The sequence below is a fragment of the Festucalex cinctus genome, chromosome 3 (assembly GCF_051991245.1).
Source record: "Festucalex cinctus isolate MCC-2025b chromosome 3, RoL_Fcin_1.0, whole genome shotgun sequence".
NCBI classification, from domain to species: Eukaryota; Metazoa; Chordata; class Actinopteri; order Syngnathiformes; family Syngnathidae; genus Festucalex; species Festucalex cinctus.
In genome coordinates, this window is record NC_135413.1 from 3,778,528 (window position 1) to 3,796,477 (window position 17,950).

General features: G+C 46.1%; 1 protein-coding gene across 12 annotated transcripts in view; it reads left to right on the forward strand.

Moving 5' to 3' along the window:
* The window catches only part of magi2b (membrane associated guanylate kinase, WW and PDZ domain containing 2b), a 738,212-nt gene that overhangs the window by 547,209 nt on the left and 173,053 nt on the right, over nt 1–17,950 (forward strand). For all 12 annotated transcript variants that reach the window (XM_077515476.1, XM_077515479.1, XM_077515478.1 and 9 more), the window contains one exon: nt 4,059–4,090. In XM_077515476.1, coding sequence (XP_077371602.1) covers nt 4,059–4,090 — 32 coding nt within the window. The remainder of the gene's footprint in view (nt 1–4,058; nt 4,091–17,950) is intronic.

The following is a 17,950-nucleotide window of genomic DNA, read 5'->3' on the forward strand; positions in this document are numbered from 1 at the left end:
CCACTCACTTGCGGGCAGCGAATAAGGATCAGGTAGGCGAACTCCGGATTTAAGTGTTAATTTATGTAAATGAGCTTCGTTATCGAGATTTCCAAGGTTTTGGAGATAAAGATTTTCCTGCGGTGGTACGCGACGGGCCATTCTGAACGAAGTAGACCGGTGCTTTTGCCTCCGCTCTGCGTGCGCATCCCGATGACGTCACTATTGTTTGTAAACATTGCAACCCGTCTATAAGCAGCCTGTGTAAAAAGTGTGCCACCAGCAGCTCCGCCCACTGCGCATTCACCATTTTGATTTGTTGAGTGAACATCTTGAACCACAAAATAAGGAAGCAGAGCTCACATTATTCTGTAATTCAGTATTTTGTCTACAATTAATGTGGTAACTTCATTATTTTTCATGTACAATTAATACCGTTAAAAAGTATTTTCTCTACTTGCTGTCGACTGATGATGACATCACCTGTACTGAGGAAGTAGGTAACGACGAATCATGGCTCATTTGACTGATCAAACCCAGAAAATAGGTGAGCCATGATTGGCCATTACCTACTTCCTCATCACAGGTGTTGTCATCATCTATCGACAGCAAGTAGAAAAATTACTTTTTAAAGGTATTAATTGTACGTGAAAAATAATGAAGGTATTAAATTAATTCTGGACAAAATATTAACTTTTCACTGCTGAAAATTGTTCAATGAGTCAAGTATCCCTTTAACATCGCAGGAATCACGACATCGAGTGATCAAAACGTTGCATTATTTACATTACATTATCAGAGTACATGATTACACAAAAGACATTTCAAAACTTTTTTACACCAAATCTCTCTGCTGATGGGACATGCTCTCATGTAAAAAAGCGTCTAACGCCCTTGCGACATAACTTGCTTTAAGTGCATCAATTTACGGAAGTTTAGAGCTGCCAATGTGGAGTAAACATTTTTGGCTAGGGCTGGGGACCGGTGGGGCGCTGTGGGGGCCCGCCGGGCCTCGTTCTGCGGCCTTGGGCTCGGGGCAGGGGTGTTCCGGGCGTCTGGGTCGCCTCGCCGACCGGTGTCCGCTCGGGTGGCGTGGGGGTGGCCTTGGTGGTGCCGCGGCCTGGGGGATTCCGGTGGGGCGGTGCTCGCTTTGCTGGGCCGCGGTTGAAGGCTTCTTTCTTTGGTGGCGGTCCTTATACATGCCAGATCCATCACACCAGCATCTACTGAAACTCAAACAGAATTCGCCTCTCCCTCCCGCAGCTCGTTGAATCAGTGGGTGCTGGTGTCTGTGGATCTCACTTTGCTTTATCTATCCTTTTCTCCTTCCTCTCTTTAGTTTTCCCTCTGCTCACTTGAGATCTCCTCAATTTATTGGAAGTTTGAGGTTTCTGGGGTTGGCATAAGACTGGTTTTGTAACCACGCAGGAGGTGTTTAGTTGGTGCTGGATTTCACTTTGATGGACTGGATGTACTGGTTTCTATGGATCTCACTCTGCCTCATCGATCCTTCCCTCCTTCCTCTCTTTAGTTTTTCGTCTGGTCTATTGAGATCTCGTTAATTTGTTGGAATTTAGAGGCTTCTGGGGTTGGCGTAAGACCTTGTTTTTGTAACCATGGGGTAGGCAGGAAGTGTTTGGTCGGTGCTGGATTTCACTTTGATTTATCTTTCTTTTTTTTTTATCTTTTCTGACCTTTTCTCTGGTCTCCTGACCGTTTGAAGCTCACGACTCTGGCGAGACTCTGAAGTATCTGGTTAAGGTGAAGGGTAATGGGATTTTTATAAGGTTTTAGGTGAATTAATGAGTATAAATTTATACATATTTGCACGCACACGCACGCATGCACGCAAATGCACGCACGCACACGCACGCACGCGTACGCAAACGCACGCACACATACACAGATAAAAAAAAAAAAAAGAGCAATGATGATAAGACGTTGAATCGGTAAGACTACCGAATGAACAATTCTGAGCTCTTAAAAGAAAAGAAAAAAAAAAGAGGAAAAGAAAAAGAAAATTAAGTAGACAAAAAACAGTTTTATTCGTAACGTTTACGTTTTATTATGTCTGCCGTGCAAGATTCAGGTTCGTCATTTTCTTTCACTCGCGCATGCGCAAATAATACCCCGTGGCATTATGGGAAGGTATGCTAACTTTGCAGCATGTAGCCTACAAGTACGTTCGAACATATTTGCGAGTATGTTCAAACATATTTGGGAGTATGTTCAAACATATTTGCGAGTATGTTCGAACATATTTGCGAGTATGTTCGAACATATTTCAATACGTATGAATATATTTGCAAGTATGTTCGAACATACTCGCAAATACATTCGCACATACTCGCAAATACATTCGAACATACTCGCAAATACATTCGAACATACTCGTCAACCAAAAAATGTTTACCCCACATTAGCAGCTCTAGGCTTGCGTATAAATATAAGCACTCAATTAAAAGTAGAAATAAGCTTGTTAAAGAAAGAGATGCTGATTCTTCAGGTTTTTATCGCTAAATAAAGTATATATCATCGTGGCCAAAAAACGTAATTTGTTTAATCTGATCATAAAATATATAGCAGAAATATACAACTTTGTCCAGATGACCGTTTACCAGGCCAATCAGTGCTATTTCTGGAGAAGTTGTGTCTTCCTGGTCTGTGACCATGCAACCCAGCAGTGTGCAGTGTCTGTTGGATGAGACATGGCCATCAGCAGAGACCACATTCGCCAATATGGCCTTGGTGGCGAACCTTGAATTCTTTTCATGTCTCTCACTATGCTGCTGGTGTCACTTTTGGCTTAGGGGCATGGCCTTTGAAATTGTAATATATTAAAATACATGTACCGTATTTTCCGCACTATAAGGCGCACCTCATTATAAGGCGCACCTTCAATGAATGACATATTTTACAAATTTTTCCATATATAAGGCGCTACAGTAGAGGCTGGGGTTACGTTATGCATCCATTAGATGGTGCTGTACTAAAGGGAATGTCAACAAAACAGTCAGATAGGTCAGTCAAACTTTATTAATAGATTACAAACCAGCTTTCTGACAACTCCTTACACTCCCAAAATGAATAAACAGCTGTTTTATTATTTTCTCTGAGGTAAAGTATTAGTATTAGCTAGCGATCCAAGATGGCGGGATCTTCTGCGCATGCGCGTCACCGATCGTGCAGGGTCACCGTTAGCGTCTTGACAGCGAGACCTGTTGCGGCTCAATATTGATACTTATATAAGGCGCACTGGATTATAAGGCGCATGGTCAGCTTTTGAAAAAATTGAAGGCTTTTAGGTGCGCCTTATAGTGCGGAAAATACGGTATATTAAAACCGCCCTTTAATGTGTTGTTGTGAAGTTCAAATGGGAACTTTCCCCGGTTCTTTTATCGTGAATGCTCACTATACTAATAATAACAGACTGCATATTCTCAATTGAACTATATACTGAATGCCAGAAATATCGAGTACACAGCTGTGGTGCCTCTTCTGCTGGATACAGAAGAAGGTTCTAATCTATTAAAAATGGGATCTATTGTTATACTGTCTTGACCGCCCACCCACACAGAGGGCGACTCAGCCTAGCCAATGTGAAAATGACATTGACCTGATGGTCATAACTGGTATCAACTAGATAAGTGTGCCAGAGTGCAGATAGATAGGAAGACGCCAAGCCAGGAATAGGTCACAGGGACACAACGGCCCAGCTCAAGTCACCTATCTAATCATTAAGAGGTCTAATCTAACGGTGAGCCTCTTGATATGCCAAACATTTGAGGTGGAGGGATTTTCTCCACTAAAGAGAATAGCTAACACAGATATTTGTGAATTTGTAATTTATGAATGATATTTGAAATAGGCCTTTTGTGTATATAAAAAGTCTTTGATCTTTGAGTGTAGCTACAGTAAATGAAAAATTGCAGTAAAAAACAATTAGTTGTTTGATATTTGTGTTCAGTACAGTGTCAAGTATCAATCTTAGTTAATCTCACTTCATGTCTGTTCACTCAAATTTAAACTGTCTTCACCGATCTGTTTTAATTAATTGTTTCTCTCTGTTCCCTCCATAGGCCACATCTCTCCATGGAAAGCCTCCAAACAGGTATGCTTCATGTTTTACGTGATATTTGTTATGTGGCATCTTGCAGTGATGAAACCAGTTACAGGCACAAAAGCTGTGCTGCCTCAGAGATGTGTGAGTTTTCGTTTTATTATGAAATGAGGCGGCATCTTCAATTTGTGCAACACTTTAGATTTTATACTGCACCAGCCTCTGCAATCACCACTCATTCATCGAATATTCAGCCATGATGAATCTCTTCTCTGCGGATATTGATTTGATTCACTATCGTATCTGCGCCCAACCAAGCGGCTGTTTGTCTTCACGGCATAATTGAGTGAAGCTAAATATATAACACACACTTTAAGGGTGACATGATTCCTTGAGTGGCAATCATCCATCATCCAGACAAGCTGTCTGTACTTGACTTTGTTGTACTTTCCTCACATTCTTGGCTTCTAACTTTACTTGAACTTATTTGGCTCGGCAACTGCAGACAGATCATTTATCATCCGTGAAGGCCTTGCTTGTCCTCGTGCTAACTTCAGGATTATATCTGTGTGTTTGTAACTGCCTGTTGTAGCGATAATTGGGTCGTCTTTTGGACGAATTAATAATCTGGACGTTACAGAGGTAAATTATATTTACCTCGATAACCTCTAGGGGCACCACGTTGGCTTTGCTTTGGGTTAACAGGAGCAAACAACGACCAAAATCCTTTCTTCATCAATCATTTATAATCTAAAGTCGCCACACTCGATATTCAGTGGTTCGTTGTACTAACAAAAGAATAATAATCCACTCGGAAACACAGATGACATAGGCGGAATAGAGTTAATAAAACATACATTTATTCACGATTGCTACACTACAGAATCAAAACACTGCCTATCTAACTATTCTATCGTCAGAAGAAAAGAAATAAAATAAAGCTAATGAAAATAAGGAAGGAATGCGAATGAATAAGGAAACAGGGAAAAGAGAAATTTGACCTGCCAGATCTGTGATATGTTTCAAACGTAACTTGTGAGGTAATTTCTACTTGAGCCTAATCTGACTGAACTGAAAGATATTGATTACCTTTCATTCCTTATGGAGTACAAATGAAATAGGACGTTCACACACACAAAGATATAACATGAATCATTCGTAGTTCAGTTATCTGTCAAGAATTATCATGGTATAAATGTATAAAATGCGGTTACTTATATGAATTGTCACTAAGGACAGTTCCAAGTTTCACCACTTGACTGTGCTGTTGCTCCATCTAGACGTTCCAGGAGTGACCCCTGGAGGGGCGAGACGCCAGAATATCCTTTGTGATTGATAAGAGGTCATGAACATTCCTTTGATCAGTCGTTTGTGTATTCCAAATCATTGGAGTAGTCTTCTCGGGCTCCGGGATGTCGGGCTTGAATACACTCCTTCGGCAGACGCATAAATTCCTTTGTCACCTGGTCAGCGGCTTCAAAAGAGCTTTGTTGGTGGTTGAGTGACCACCTGCAGAGCTAACCAAGCTTAGATCCTGTCTGGGCTGTTGAATATTTATGCAACTGCAGAGAATTTGCTTTAGAAGAAGCAAACTTTTAAAAAAAATAGAGGGTGGACTGGGCCATAGGCCATAGTTGTTACAGACCCACCTTCGTCAAGCGGGATGAATCTTCAGGATGTCCAGGTTGACGGGTCCAGATGATGCGGGGCCAGGGTCCAGGCCACGGTCAGACGGCCGGAGTCCCAGTCACGCTCTGCTGCAACACTCAAGACATACCACTGGTGCAACTTTTCCCTAACCTCTGCCGGGTTATGTGTATGCAGGGTATGTCTGTGTGTTTTCAAGGTGTCTCTATGTGTATTCAGTTAACAGTGTGTGTCTAACTTGGTACTGTGTTAGCTAACTGAGGGACTCGGGTTCCAAAACAGGCGCGGGCCTCGGAAAGACGCAAGACGCGAAATTCCAAACAAAAGAAAAGGAAGAAAACTTTCCTAAGGCTAGAAGGCTAGTATCATATTATGAGTAACTAGGGAAAACGAATAGCAAATTAAAGAAAAGAGAGAAAACGAAGAAGGGGACTTTCGCCTTCTAAAACTCAAAAACCCGGGACTATACTCAGGCCATAACTCCCTTATAAAGATGGGGAGGCTGTCTCAGGCACATGCGTGTCGAGGCAAGTCTCCACCCCTGGGGGTGCTCGTCAAAAAAGTCTTAGGTCGGTTAGCGCGACACTGTCGTTGCTAGGTTCTTAGCTATCGCATCTTCCTATAGAGTAATTAAACACCCAAAAAGTCGTGCACTATCCAAGGATAACTGAAGGAAAAGGGGAAAAAAGGGAGGAGGGGAGAAAAACAAAAGAGAAAAAAAAATCAGAGTATCCTCGGCAGTCACTCTAGACTAAGGGAAGGAAGGCAAAGGGGCTTAGTTAGATTAGCTAGACACACTAAAGCTTTAAAAGAGAGTACTCTGACCTGCTTTTGAAGGCCTTAAGTACGGGGGAGCTTTTTATAGCGAGCAAAAAAAATGATTTCACGCAGCATACCATTCATAAGTATTAAAACACCTTGAGTGTACATAATCTTTTGAATTCGAGTTGCAAATCGTTTTATAGTTGTCTAGTCTAGTTCTGCATAATGCTATCGGTGTTACAGCTCGGACCGTATCCTTAAGTGTTGCACCAAGCGTCTGTAAATAAGTACAAAAACACAGTATGCTAACTTCTCGTAATCATTCGTAAGCAATCCTGGTTATTAAATCAAGGCAATTCTCGCTGCAAGTCCGGGTTCAACCGTTTCTGGCCGACTCACCACGACGGTCATACACAATATCAGGGTCGTCATCATATCACACCATCCTCTAGCAACCAACAAAGACAAGCGAATTAGCGTCGCTCGGTGTGGTGTCACTTAGGGGTTCAGTAGGTGTAGCGGGGTGTTGACCCCCCTTTTGCACGTCTGATACTTTTAAACATCGTAGTCAGCTAGGTCGGTCGACGGAGTTTGGCGCGTCTGTCGAGGGTGTCGGTTGGGTCGCTGACTCGGAGTTAGGTGGTGACCCCCCCTTTGTCAGTTTCGCGCGTATACTGGTCCTGAGATTCGCTCGATCGCGTTCCCAGACGTTCAAAACCGCAGTGACTTTTGATCTGGTTTCGGTGGACCCACCTCAGTTGGTCCCCCTGACGTCCTTTATTCATCCTAATTTGATAGGCGACGGGTGACAGTTTGTCAACGATTTTGTAGGGTCCTGCCCACCGGGGAAGAAATTTTCGGGCGATGCCCCTCTGGGCACGCGGAGTATTAGCATTTGGTTGCGCGAACAAGTAGTACCACACTCGATCACCTATTTGGAACTCGGTTTGTGAGGCTTTCCTGTCGTAGTAGGCTTTCTGACCTTCTGCACTTTGCTTAAGCCGTTGTTGAGTAAATGCAAACGTGGCCCGGAGGTGGGCTTGCAAGTCCTCCACGTACTGGGAGGCCGTGTATGCCGTGGCTAGGTTTATTTCTCCTGGCTGGTACATCAGGTGCAGGGGGAGCATCATTCGCCGTCCGGTCATCATTTCAAAGGGGGACACCCCAGTGGATTCGTGAGGGGTGGCTCGAATCGCCATGAGGATCAGTGGGAGTCGGGCGTCCCAGTCCCGATGGTTGGAAACAACAAACTTTTTCAGCAAATTCACCACGGTGCGATTACAGCCAAGCTGTATCAAATGTCCAAGGAGTCCCGTTGAGGGCCCCTTGTTTGGCTAACGTGTCCGTTAGGTCGTTAAAATGTTTGTCAGGTCCTGGGACTTTTGAGTGTCCCCGGACCTTTTTCCAATAGACATGCATATCATTGGAGGAAACCAAATGGTCGCATGTCAAAATGAGGTTGCGGTGTTTAACGGGTTTCTTCGCTGACGTAAGGAAACCATTTCGACGCCACACCGGTAGATGACAGGTGAAGGCGAGGCGGGCATAGTTTGAGTCAGTGCAGATAACCAGCACCGTGACACTGTGTTCAACTGCCAATTTGAGTGTAATCAGGATGCCAGCGATTTCCGCATATTGAGAAGAGTGGGGGCCCAATTGGAATTGCAGTGGTTTGCACGGTGTGTCGTCGACCCAAGCGATGCCCTCCCCAGCCTGCAGCTGGGTTTGGTGGTGGTAAGAGCAGCCATCCACGTAAGCTGTAGGCATGTCTTGGCAGACATGTTCCTCAAAATAGCGGTGACGCGTGAATTCCGGCATCGGTGCCACGGCGACGTCTGTCGGCGGGGTCGGGGAAGTTGACACACAGTTCTGGCAAATTGCTAGATCGGTGCCCAGCGGTAACTTTGCGTTTTTCGTGTACCGGACTCGAACATCGTAACTTTGTAACGCCATAAGCCAGCCGGCAATGCGCGCGTTCGTTACGACGCCGTCTCGAATGCGTTCGTTGTTAAGAAAAGTAACCGGATGATGGTTAGTATCAATCGTTACTTTTTGGCATCCAATGTAGTTTGAGAAATGTTTGATTGCCCATACTGTGGAAAGCGGGGCTTTTTCGCAGTCGGAGTATTTCAACTCGGGGCCGTTCAACGTTTTACTGGCGTACGCCACAACGCGTTTATCCTGGTCGTACATTTGGTATAGACCCGCACTCAAACAATGGTTGGAGTCTCCTGCTTCCAAGAAAAATTCCTTGTTGCTATCGGGGTACGCGAGACAGGGGGCGGAGCCCAGCTTTTGTTTTAGCATATTCATCGCGTTGTTTTGTTCGTCACCCCAATCGAAGGGCGTATCTTTCTTCAGCAGGTTAGTAAGAGGGCGTGCTATGTCAGCAAAGTGTTCAATGAACTGGCGCGAATAGTTGCACACGCCAAGGAAGCTGCGCAATTTTGACACATCGGTGGGGGTTTTGATGTCAAGAAGGCCTTGAATACGGCTGGATTGTGGTTCAATCCCGTTCGGCCCGACCAAGATCTCCACGTAGTTGACCTTCGAGCAACACCACTGACCTTTCAGGAGGGACAGTTTGGCGCCTGCAGAAGACAGCTGTCCAAGAACGTGGTCGATTTCCATCAAGTGGTCATCCAAAGAGGAGCTCCTCATCATAATGTCATCGACATAAATGAGGTTGCCCCTGGCGGCGGCGTCAGGGCACGCCTTGTTGAGGAAGATGTTAAATTCGGCTGGCGAGTTGGCGTAGCCGAATGGACACCGGTTGAAAGTGTACTGTTTGTTGCCAAAGGTGAATGCCAACTTGTGTTGATCCCTGGGGTCTACTGGGATCGTCCAGAACCCCGAAGCCACATCAATGGTGGTGAAGAATTTGGCATCTCGAACCTTGGGAAGTTCCTGTTCAAGTTGTGTCATGGGCCATCGCGAAAGAGGAACCTGTTGGTTCAGGTTGCGATAGTCAATGGTTGGTCTCCATGTGCCGTTTGGCTTCAAGACTGGCCACAATGGAGCCGAATAGGTGCTGTTACAGGGGCGAATGATGCCCTCTTCCAGCATGGCGTCGATAGTCTTCTGTACTGGTTCGTAAGAAGCTATCGGAATCTTGTACTGGCGCACGAAAGTTGGAGGAGCACCGGGCTGAGTCGGGATGCGGACCACATGTAGTGCCGTCAACCCGCAATCCAAGGAGTCCTTGGCAAAAGAAGGTGTGTATTTCATTAACACGGTGCGAAAAAAGGTTTGCGGTCCTGTTCGGTGCAGAACTTCTTGGAGGTGCTCCTCGAACTCTGGGTACGGTTGAAGGTCCCCATTTGGAGTCGTGGTTGGTTGAGGTGTCTCTGGGTTTCCAGAGGGAATGCTAGAGGGCGCTGGAGGCAATGCGCTCAAGGCATAAATCACCAGTTGTTTGGTCTGTCCCCAGGTCCACCCGGACGATGTCTTCATCGTTGGTGGGACCGGCAGGGTTGACCGTAACAAGCTGAGATGGCCTGGTGAGTCTTCGGCCACCTGTGTCTTCGATCAAGAAAGAGTCAGATGGTATGTGTCCAACCACGGGCACCGTTAGAGTGAAGTCGTGGAAGTCGGAACGGATGAGCAGGCCCAGACGGGTCGCTTTTGGTATGCGAACGTCGTATGCAAGGGGGTTGTGAACCAAGATCAGAGTGGTGAGGGAGGCGTCCACGATGGGCGTGGCCTCCAGGAGTAACGACAGGTTCATGAATTCCGATGAAGGTTGAAAGACAGCGGAGCGAGCATTCAAGAACTGGTTAGCTCGCGCCACCAAGCTAATCGGAATGTTGATCATGGTCGCCGGAGCGATCACTTCATCCTCGTTTAAGACTTCGCAAGCATCTGGGATGGTCTGCCCGGACTTCATGTTTGGAAGACCGGGAACACAAGCTAGAGGTTCCGAGTTGGCGAGGGACCACAGCACGTTGTTGATGGTGTCCACCTGGACGGCAAGACGAACAAGCAAATCTGCACCCACGAAAAGGGTGTGAGGCGCGTCCGGGACAACCAAGAAGTAGTGGATCAGTGAGTGCTGCTTCCACTGAAGGTTTAAGGCGCACACGCCCACTGCGGTTATTGTGAGAGGAGGTTCCGTGTTCAACAGAAACCGGCAAGACTTGGAGACGAAAAGAATGTTCGGGTCGAGATCTCGCAAGTTGTCAGCGAATGCTGCAGAAATGGCTGATTTGTCAGCCCACAAGGCGAGGACAGCGTCAAGAACAGGTGTACCTTGCACTGGACACCTCCGATGATGCGCGGGGCGTACCCGGCATCAGGTGGTGGTGGGTCGAACACCGTGTTGGACATCACCGTGATGTCTGCGGCGGGATATACAAGGGCTTCGTAGGTTAGAGCTCGCTCCAGGGTGACGCTCAGATAGAATTTACGAGCTATCCCCTAAAAGCTGTTGGAACGGTCTCACGTCATCGGTAGATCGCGATACATGCGGGTCTGCTATATTTGGATCAACCTGCAGTATCAATATTGTTGAGTCAGAAGGCAGTTTAGTAGGTGTCTGAGTGTCGGCTACTGGAGGCCCCTCTGGTGACCTCTGCTGGTGGGTCACTTCAGTGGGCATCCGGCCGTCGGTTAGTCATAAAGACGGGTCTTTTGACGAGTCTTTTGACAATTTCAGGAGTGCCTTCAATATGTCGTCGGCAACTGCATTGTGGTCAGTCTCGGAGTCAACTTGGCGGTTCCGGGACTTGCGGCAGGAATCGGTTGCTGGCGCTCGTTCGACTTTATCACGTTTTGGATGATAGCGTGAATCGGGCTTACCTTTAGCAAATTTGGAGCGCCGGCGGTCGTCAGCTTGCTTTCCTCCGTCCGATTTTTCGTCACGCGAGTAGTCGGTTTTGGAGCGCGGTTTCCGGTTTCGCGGGCCGCGGGACTGGTTTAACTTTTTTGATCTAGCCTGGTCTTCCCTCGGAGCATAGGAGCAAGCTCCCTCCAGCTCTGAAGGAAGACCCACGTCCACTTTATAAATTCCTGCGTCGCCTACCTTGGGGGCGGACAATTTTAGCTTTGCATAGCCCCTAGCTGCTTAGTCACGTAGCTGCGAGCTATTCAGTGTCTCAGGACACAAAGCCAGTCCCAAGTAGTGGTTAAGGTTTTGTTGGAGGTTTCGGACAAACGTTTTAAAACCAGGATCTTCCTCCATGCTGGGTTCGTTACGAGTCCCAAAATAGGCATCGCGAAGACGACTATAGAAAGCCTGAGGAGACTCCTGCTTTCCCTGTTTGACGAACATGGCGGCTTCCATGCCCAACAACCCAGGAGAGCCGTCAAACTCGTGTGAGATGGCTTGGTGCAGTGCCAAAGGGGTCAGACAACACATCAGCGGGCTGCCGTTCCAGCAGTCTATTGACTGCTCGGCTGGACGTAATTTTGATCAAGTACAACTTATCTTCCACGGTTGCCATTGGGAACCTCTGGAGATGATAGTTGATGTCTTTCAAGTACTCTGTTGTGTTGTGGGACCCCCCTGGTTTCGGTTCGAATTTGGCTATGTTTCGCGCCAGCTTGTCCAAATCTTTCCAGGCCACGCCCATTTGTCTCTCCAACGGGGGAGTCGAAATGGGTCCACGTTGGAAACTGTCATCACCTGATGGCCCTAAAACGCGTGGGGACGCGGCCATTGGCGGTGCCAGGCCTAAAGTGGCGGTGGTCACTGGCGGCGTCCTCCAGGCAGCTCCGGACTCAGGTGATAGTTTGAGCTGTGGTGCTGTGGCTCTGGGATCAGGAGGTCTGTGCGGGGGTGGAGCTCAATAGACAATTTATAGACAATGTCTAATTTTTATGCTGACAAACCACCTATGTTTTAAAAATAAACTATACTTCCTGTTTGTGAATAAAACCCCTTCAAAGCTTTACACAACTTATTGCCCATAAAACACCAATACTGATTAATATGAATACAAAACTCAAACCAAACTCAAAATAAAAACACATGTCATGTCAAAACCACATTTCTTGTCATCTCATTGTGACAGGCCTAACCTTCTTTCCCTACTCCATGTTAAGTATGTGTGTTATGACAAATGAGTGTGTGCCGTGTGTGTGTGTACTGTGTTACCGTAAATGGGTGTATGTGTTATGTTCTATGCTGGCTTCTGGTTCATAAGTGTATTAACCAATTATGGGGCTTGTTTAAACGTTAATGAAGTTGACACTATACCAAAGATATTTCATACCAGTGTTGTGTGACATACCAGTGCTGTGTGACATACCCGATTATCTCATATAATATTGTAACGCAGCGTTCATTTGTTAATACACATTACAAGATTTTATCATTCATGTTAGTAACATCACCTTAATTCATTAATATTTTGTTTTTGGTGGCATCTGCCCAGCCCTCAGCCCGTGTTATCTGTCACCCCCTCTTTGAGATACGAGGGAGGTCACACACACGCACGAGCCGCGAAAAGTACAGGTCCCGTACCCTTGTCAAGCATCGCACTGACCTCCAGATGAATAGCCCACAGCCGCGCGGTCAGAGTCGTCAATCATCATGGGGCTATCATCCACACCCGATTCCACCTCTCCCAGGCCGGAGAGATCATAGACACGCACCAAGAGCCCGCTGCGATCATCAACACGGTAGCTGCCAGGGGCGTCAGGCGAGGGGGGAGCTGAGGGGCCCAGGCCAGTGTCGAAGAGACGCAACAATACCTCGGATGCCGAGGTATCCTCGTCGAGCGGGGGAGGTCCTGGCACGGGCAGGACCCCCAAGTCTCTCAGTGACTCGGGGGAAGGGGAGGATACGAGCAAACCAGTTGAAGCAGCACTCGTACCCCCAGCCGGAGGCCCCCCAGTGGTTGATCCAGCTGATTCTGGGGCGACCTCACTCTCGTGAGAGTCGTCTGGAACGACCTGTTCCACCGGTTGCAACACCGGTGGATCCTGTTGAACAGCCCTTGGCCGGGCTGCCGGCGCCAGGGGGAGAGGACCACCTCTCCACGGGATCCAGTCAGCGCGTGAGCGACGGGACGAGATCAGCAGGCAGGTGCCATCATCAAGGTGTGTTGTAATGCAACGGGAGTCATATCTGAGCAGCCATGTAACGTGAAACAGGGGGTATGTGTACCCCAGGCAGGTCCCGAGGCTGTCGATGTAGACTTCAGGGTGCCGAGGCTCTCCTCGGGCTGACTGCAGCGTGCCGGAGGACTCAGAGACCACCGCATGAAAGTCGGATTGTGCCAAGTCACGTCGTATGTCAACTTCATCCTCGTTTTTAACATAGAGCCCCTCACAAAAGAACCAGTTGGAATGAGTAGATAAAGGGAAGCAGCAGGTTCCCATCATCACCCCTCCAACGAGCCAGGCATATTTCATGTGGATGGTGCCGCACAGGATACACCGTGGAGTAGGGTTCTAAAACGCAAACCAAAGTTACTACTCAAAATAAAATCATAATAAAATAAATAAGCAACAGCAGGTAAATGTAGCCTCTTTTAGGCTATTTATCATAATCAACTTTTCAATCATTGTTTTCTGTTTTGTTCAGTTGGTGAACCTCTCGTCTACCAGATTGGTGAATTGTAATAGAAACATCATGAGGGACTCTGGCCAGATCAAGCGGCCTTTCAGTCCTGGGTGACAGTGAACCAATAGAGAGAATCGGCTCTCTATTGACCTCACTGACCTTCCGCGATGGAACGGCAAAAACAGCAGCATAACTCATAAACCACATAATTAAAACCAATTGGTCGACAATGTCAAACCACAGGAGAATGGAAATAAATCCCCAAGTTACTCCCCACATTATAAATCTAATGGTTCTAACAATCCAAACTTGTCTCTGTCCCACATTACCCTTAAGGCGAGCAACTAGGCCAATTACATAAATGGCTCGGGCCATGGCTAACATTCCCTCTAAGATTACGGTCCCGTAAATCAGATGAAATGTGAAGGTCGAAGCCATATCGAGCACAGTCCAACACAGGAGGGCCACCCCTTCAGCTATGCCTTTAGCTGTTCTCCACTCGATTTTCACCCTGCCATGCAAGTAGACTAGGAACAACCCTAACCCCAAACTGTATGTGTGAAACACAAACCTTAGCACTAAAACTTTTATCACTGTTGATATCAAAACAATGAAACGGGTAAACTGTAATAATTCCCACCTACCCGTACAGCAGTAGCCCAGCCATATCACAAATAATGACCAAAATTCAACTTCATTACTCACATTTAGTGTTCCAGGGCGTCCCTGAGCCCCTGAAGCGGTTCTATTTGCCATCATTTACAAACAAAAATTATTTTACCGTTCCACCCCGGAGTTTTCGCGGCGATGACCAAAGTCAAAGTGGTCGACGTCCAGTTCCTCCCGAGCTTATAAGAGTTTCAGCTCCGCCTCTTGGGAGGGGCCTTATCTCAATTGGTGATGTCCGAACCCCCTTCTTTTTGGTGCGGAGCAGCTTTTTGATGCCCGTCTTAGTCATGATGTAGACTATAGCCACGGCTGTAATTAAGAGCAAACCGAGTAAAATCCATTTCCATGATTTACTTATAGCTCGCCATAACCCTGAACCTATCGTTTCAAGACTTTGCTCTACGAAATCTAACGTGGAATCGATCACAACTCTTGTAGTTTGAACAAATACCAATTCGATTTTTTCATACCACGTGCAGTCGTGAATGTCACTGCCGTGGCCACATTGAAGCCAATGCTCAGCGGGGGAAAAACAGGTTCCTCTGTTATAAATTTTGTTCGGTCCAATCCAATCAAAACCTAAAACTTGATTACCTTCGCAAAGCGATTTTCTAAATGCGTGTCCTTCCCCAATTTGAACAAGAGAACTAGGTCGATCAGGCATAAATTTTGGATATTCAATTTGTGTAAGCCCGTAATCATTTATCCATTTAAGGCAAGGCCGTTTGTCGGCTTGCATTCGTCTTTTCCATATTTTGGTATTGGGTGATTTGACCCAAAGGGCTCCTTCGGGAGTACTAAAATTTGCATAAGGATATTTATCTTTGCAAAACACCCCAATTTGGCACTGACCCACAGTTTTCGCGGGCCAGCTGAATCAGGCAGGATGTCTTTTCGGAATTGCAATTCATCATCCAAGGCCTGAGGTTAACATATAAATATGGTGACCATGATGTACCTGGATAAGTGTCTTGTTCTTTGGAATACACTGTGGCCAGGTATTGGTATTTAATCCAATAATTAGATGATACATTAAGGCAAGGCATGACCCATTTTTTCATCTCCCAGCTTTGGAAGCCCCACCAGGTTCTAGCGAGGTCACGAGTGTGGAATTCTTTCCAAGCCTGCAAAACTCCTTTTACAGTATTATTCACAAGTAACCCCGAACAATCGTGCACCCACTTTGTGCCTATCAGTTTTTTAACCTCATATAAGGGGCATCTAGGTGAATTACCAACAGACCACTCTTTTTTTATTTAGGTCAGAATATATTCTTTCTACAACACATTTATCAATATTATCAAAATCTCTTTGGGGTACTGAAAACAGGTCATCTGGTGTGGGGATCAATTGAGTCCAAAACATTTCCCTCATAGGTTTTAATTGGAACAAATTATCATGATTTGGGATCGTTTGACTATAATGCACTTTCAACAAATCTTCCCACAACCAAGGGAGAGAATCGTTAATCCAGTGTTCATAGTTAACTATTGAAACCCTTTTGACAATTAACTTATCATAAAATAAATTATTTGTCATATATGTATTTGATGAAGGCCCACGTACATGATAGTTTAACTGGCAAGAATTCATTACATTCCAATAACAGGGCTTTAACTTCATTAGAGCTAAGGCACACTCATTTTGTCGCTGATTTATCAGTGTGTCTGTGCTTCTCTTACCTCTGAAAGACAGTCTTCTCTTGTTTTGAGCCAGGAACTTGACTCTCGTCCAATGCGGCGTGTCGGGGGGAGAGCGGATGCTTGCTGGTGTCGATGCTTTGACAGCTCCTTGGCTTTTGCAACTATAATTTATGCAACTAAAACACGGTTCCCACTCGGGCCGAAATTCCACACAATAATCCTGCCTCTCCTGTTCGGCATTTATGATTAGAATACCAAGATGGTGTTTGACCTTTAAATTGGATCCAATTGGTTCTGACTTCTCTCTGTTCAAGCTTTCTTAGTCCTATTAAAGCAATTAATAGCTTCATGGGATCAGCAACACGATAAATTGTCTTCACATAATATTGTATAACCTGATCCCGGGCCTGTTTTTCTGATATCAGTTTGTCAGAAAAGGTCATCATTGCTTTTAAATCGTCTGTTCTATTGGTGTCATAGCTGGTAAGAGAATTTCTCAAAAGCGTGCTTACTTTGAGTTGGTTTTTTAGAGGGTCATCCTCCATGACAGTGCGTATTTTCACATCTAGTGTACTCATAGTGACACACCAGCATGTCTGGTTATACCTTTTCGTTGTAGCATATCTTATTTCTCTTAAATTTAGGGGGGTTATCTCATCTTTAGCTAAGCCTAGTCTAGCCAAAGCACAAAAGATGAGTGCTATCAACATTGTAAAAAATACAATCGTGGCCATACCGTAATAAAAAATCTTTAACCACGGTATGCCTGACAAGGGAAAAATGTTAGGTTTTGGTACCCCAAAGTCCACATTTTCTGGGGTGAAAGGTGCAGGTTCAGGCTCCGGCTCCTCCATAATAATTACATCATCCCGCCAAAGAAAAATGTCTCTTCTCTCGGGCGCTCCGGGATCAATATTCTGGTACTCATGCTCCTGCTGCCTATACATGACGCTTCTTTCTGTCACGACAGATGGCAGATTGTGTCGGTCTTACCTCGCTCGTGACATTGGCATAGACGGGGGCTGCTCTCGCTAAGCGCCGAGGAACTGCATATCTGGGCTCTCCCGCGGCCCTGAGGCTGACGTATGGTGACGGCTCACTTGATGTTGGTCCATCTGGCCATCGGCCAGCTGCTTGTGCTCCTCTGTTCAGTGGGGCTGGTTGTTGAGTAATAACGGCTCCTTCTGCTGGGATTTGAGAATAGCCGGAAGCCATTAATTCATATTGCATCTCACCTTCAATACTTTGAAACGTTGTTAATGTCACTGGTCCTTCTTCTCCCGTTTCAGGGTTGCTTTCCCTCCACATGGACATGATCCAACTCACGTGGCTCGCTGGACAGTGGTTCGCTGCTGTGGCGGATGAGTGTCCGATAGAAGCTTCCACGCTCGTCCTTAATCTGTGGGTCGAGACCTCGCCACACCTCTTTCCATGACGCAATTAACGCCATTCCCCCCGTAGTACTTCCATAATTTACACTTTGTATTAATTCTTGCTCTTCATCTGATATTTTCAAACCTTTATCATATTTTCCCTCTCTCACTAAAATGAGTTCTTCCCAAATGGGCTGATTCTGTTCAGTTACAATTGATGTCAGTTTCCACCATAGTGGACCATACTGACCTAAGCTCGCAAAGCATTTAAAGGGAGGCTTTGTATCACTTTTGCTCACATATTCTCCCC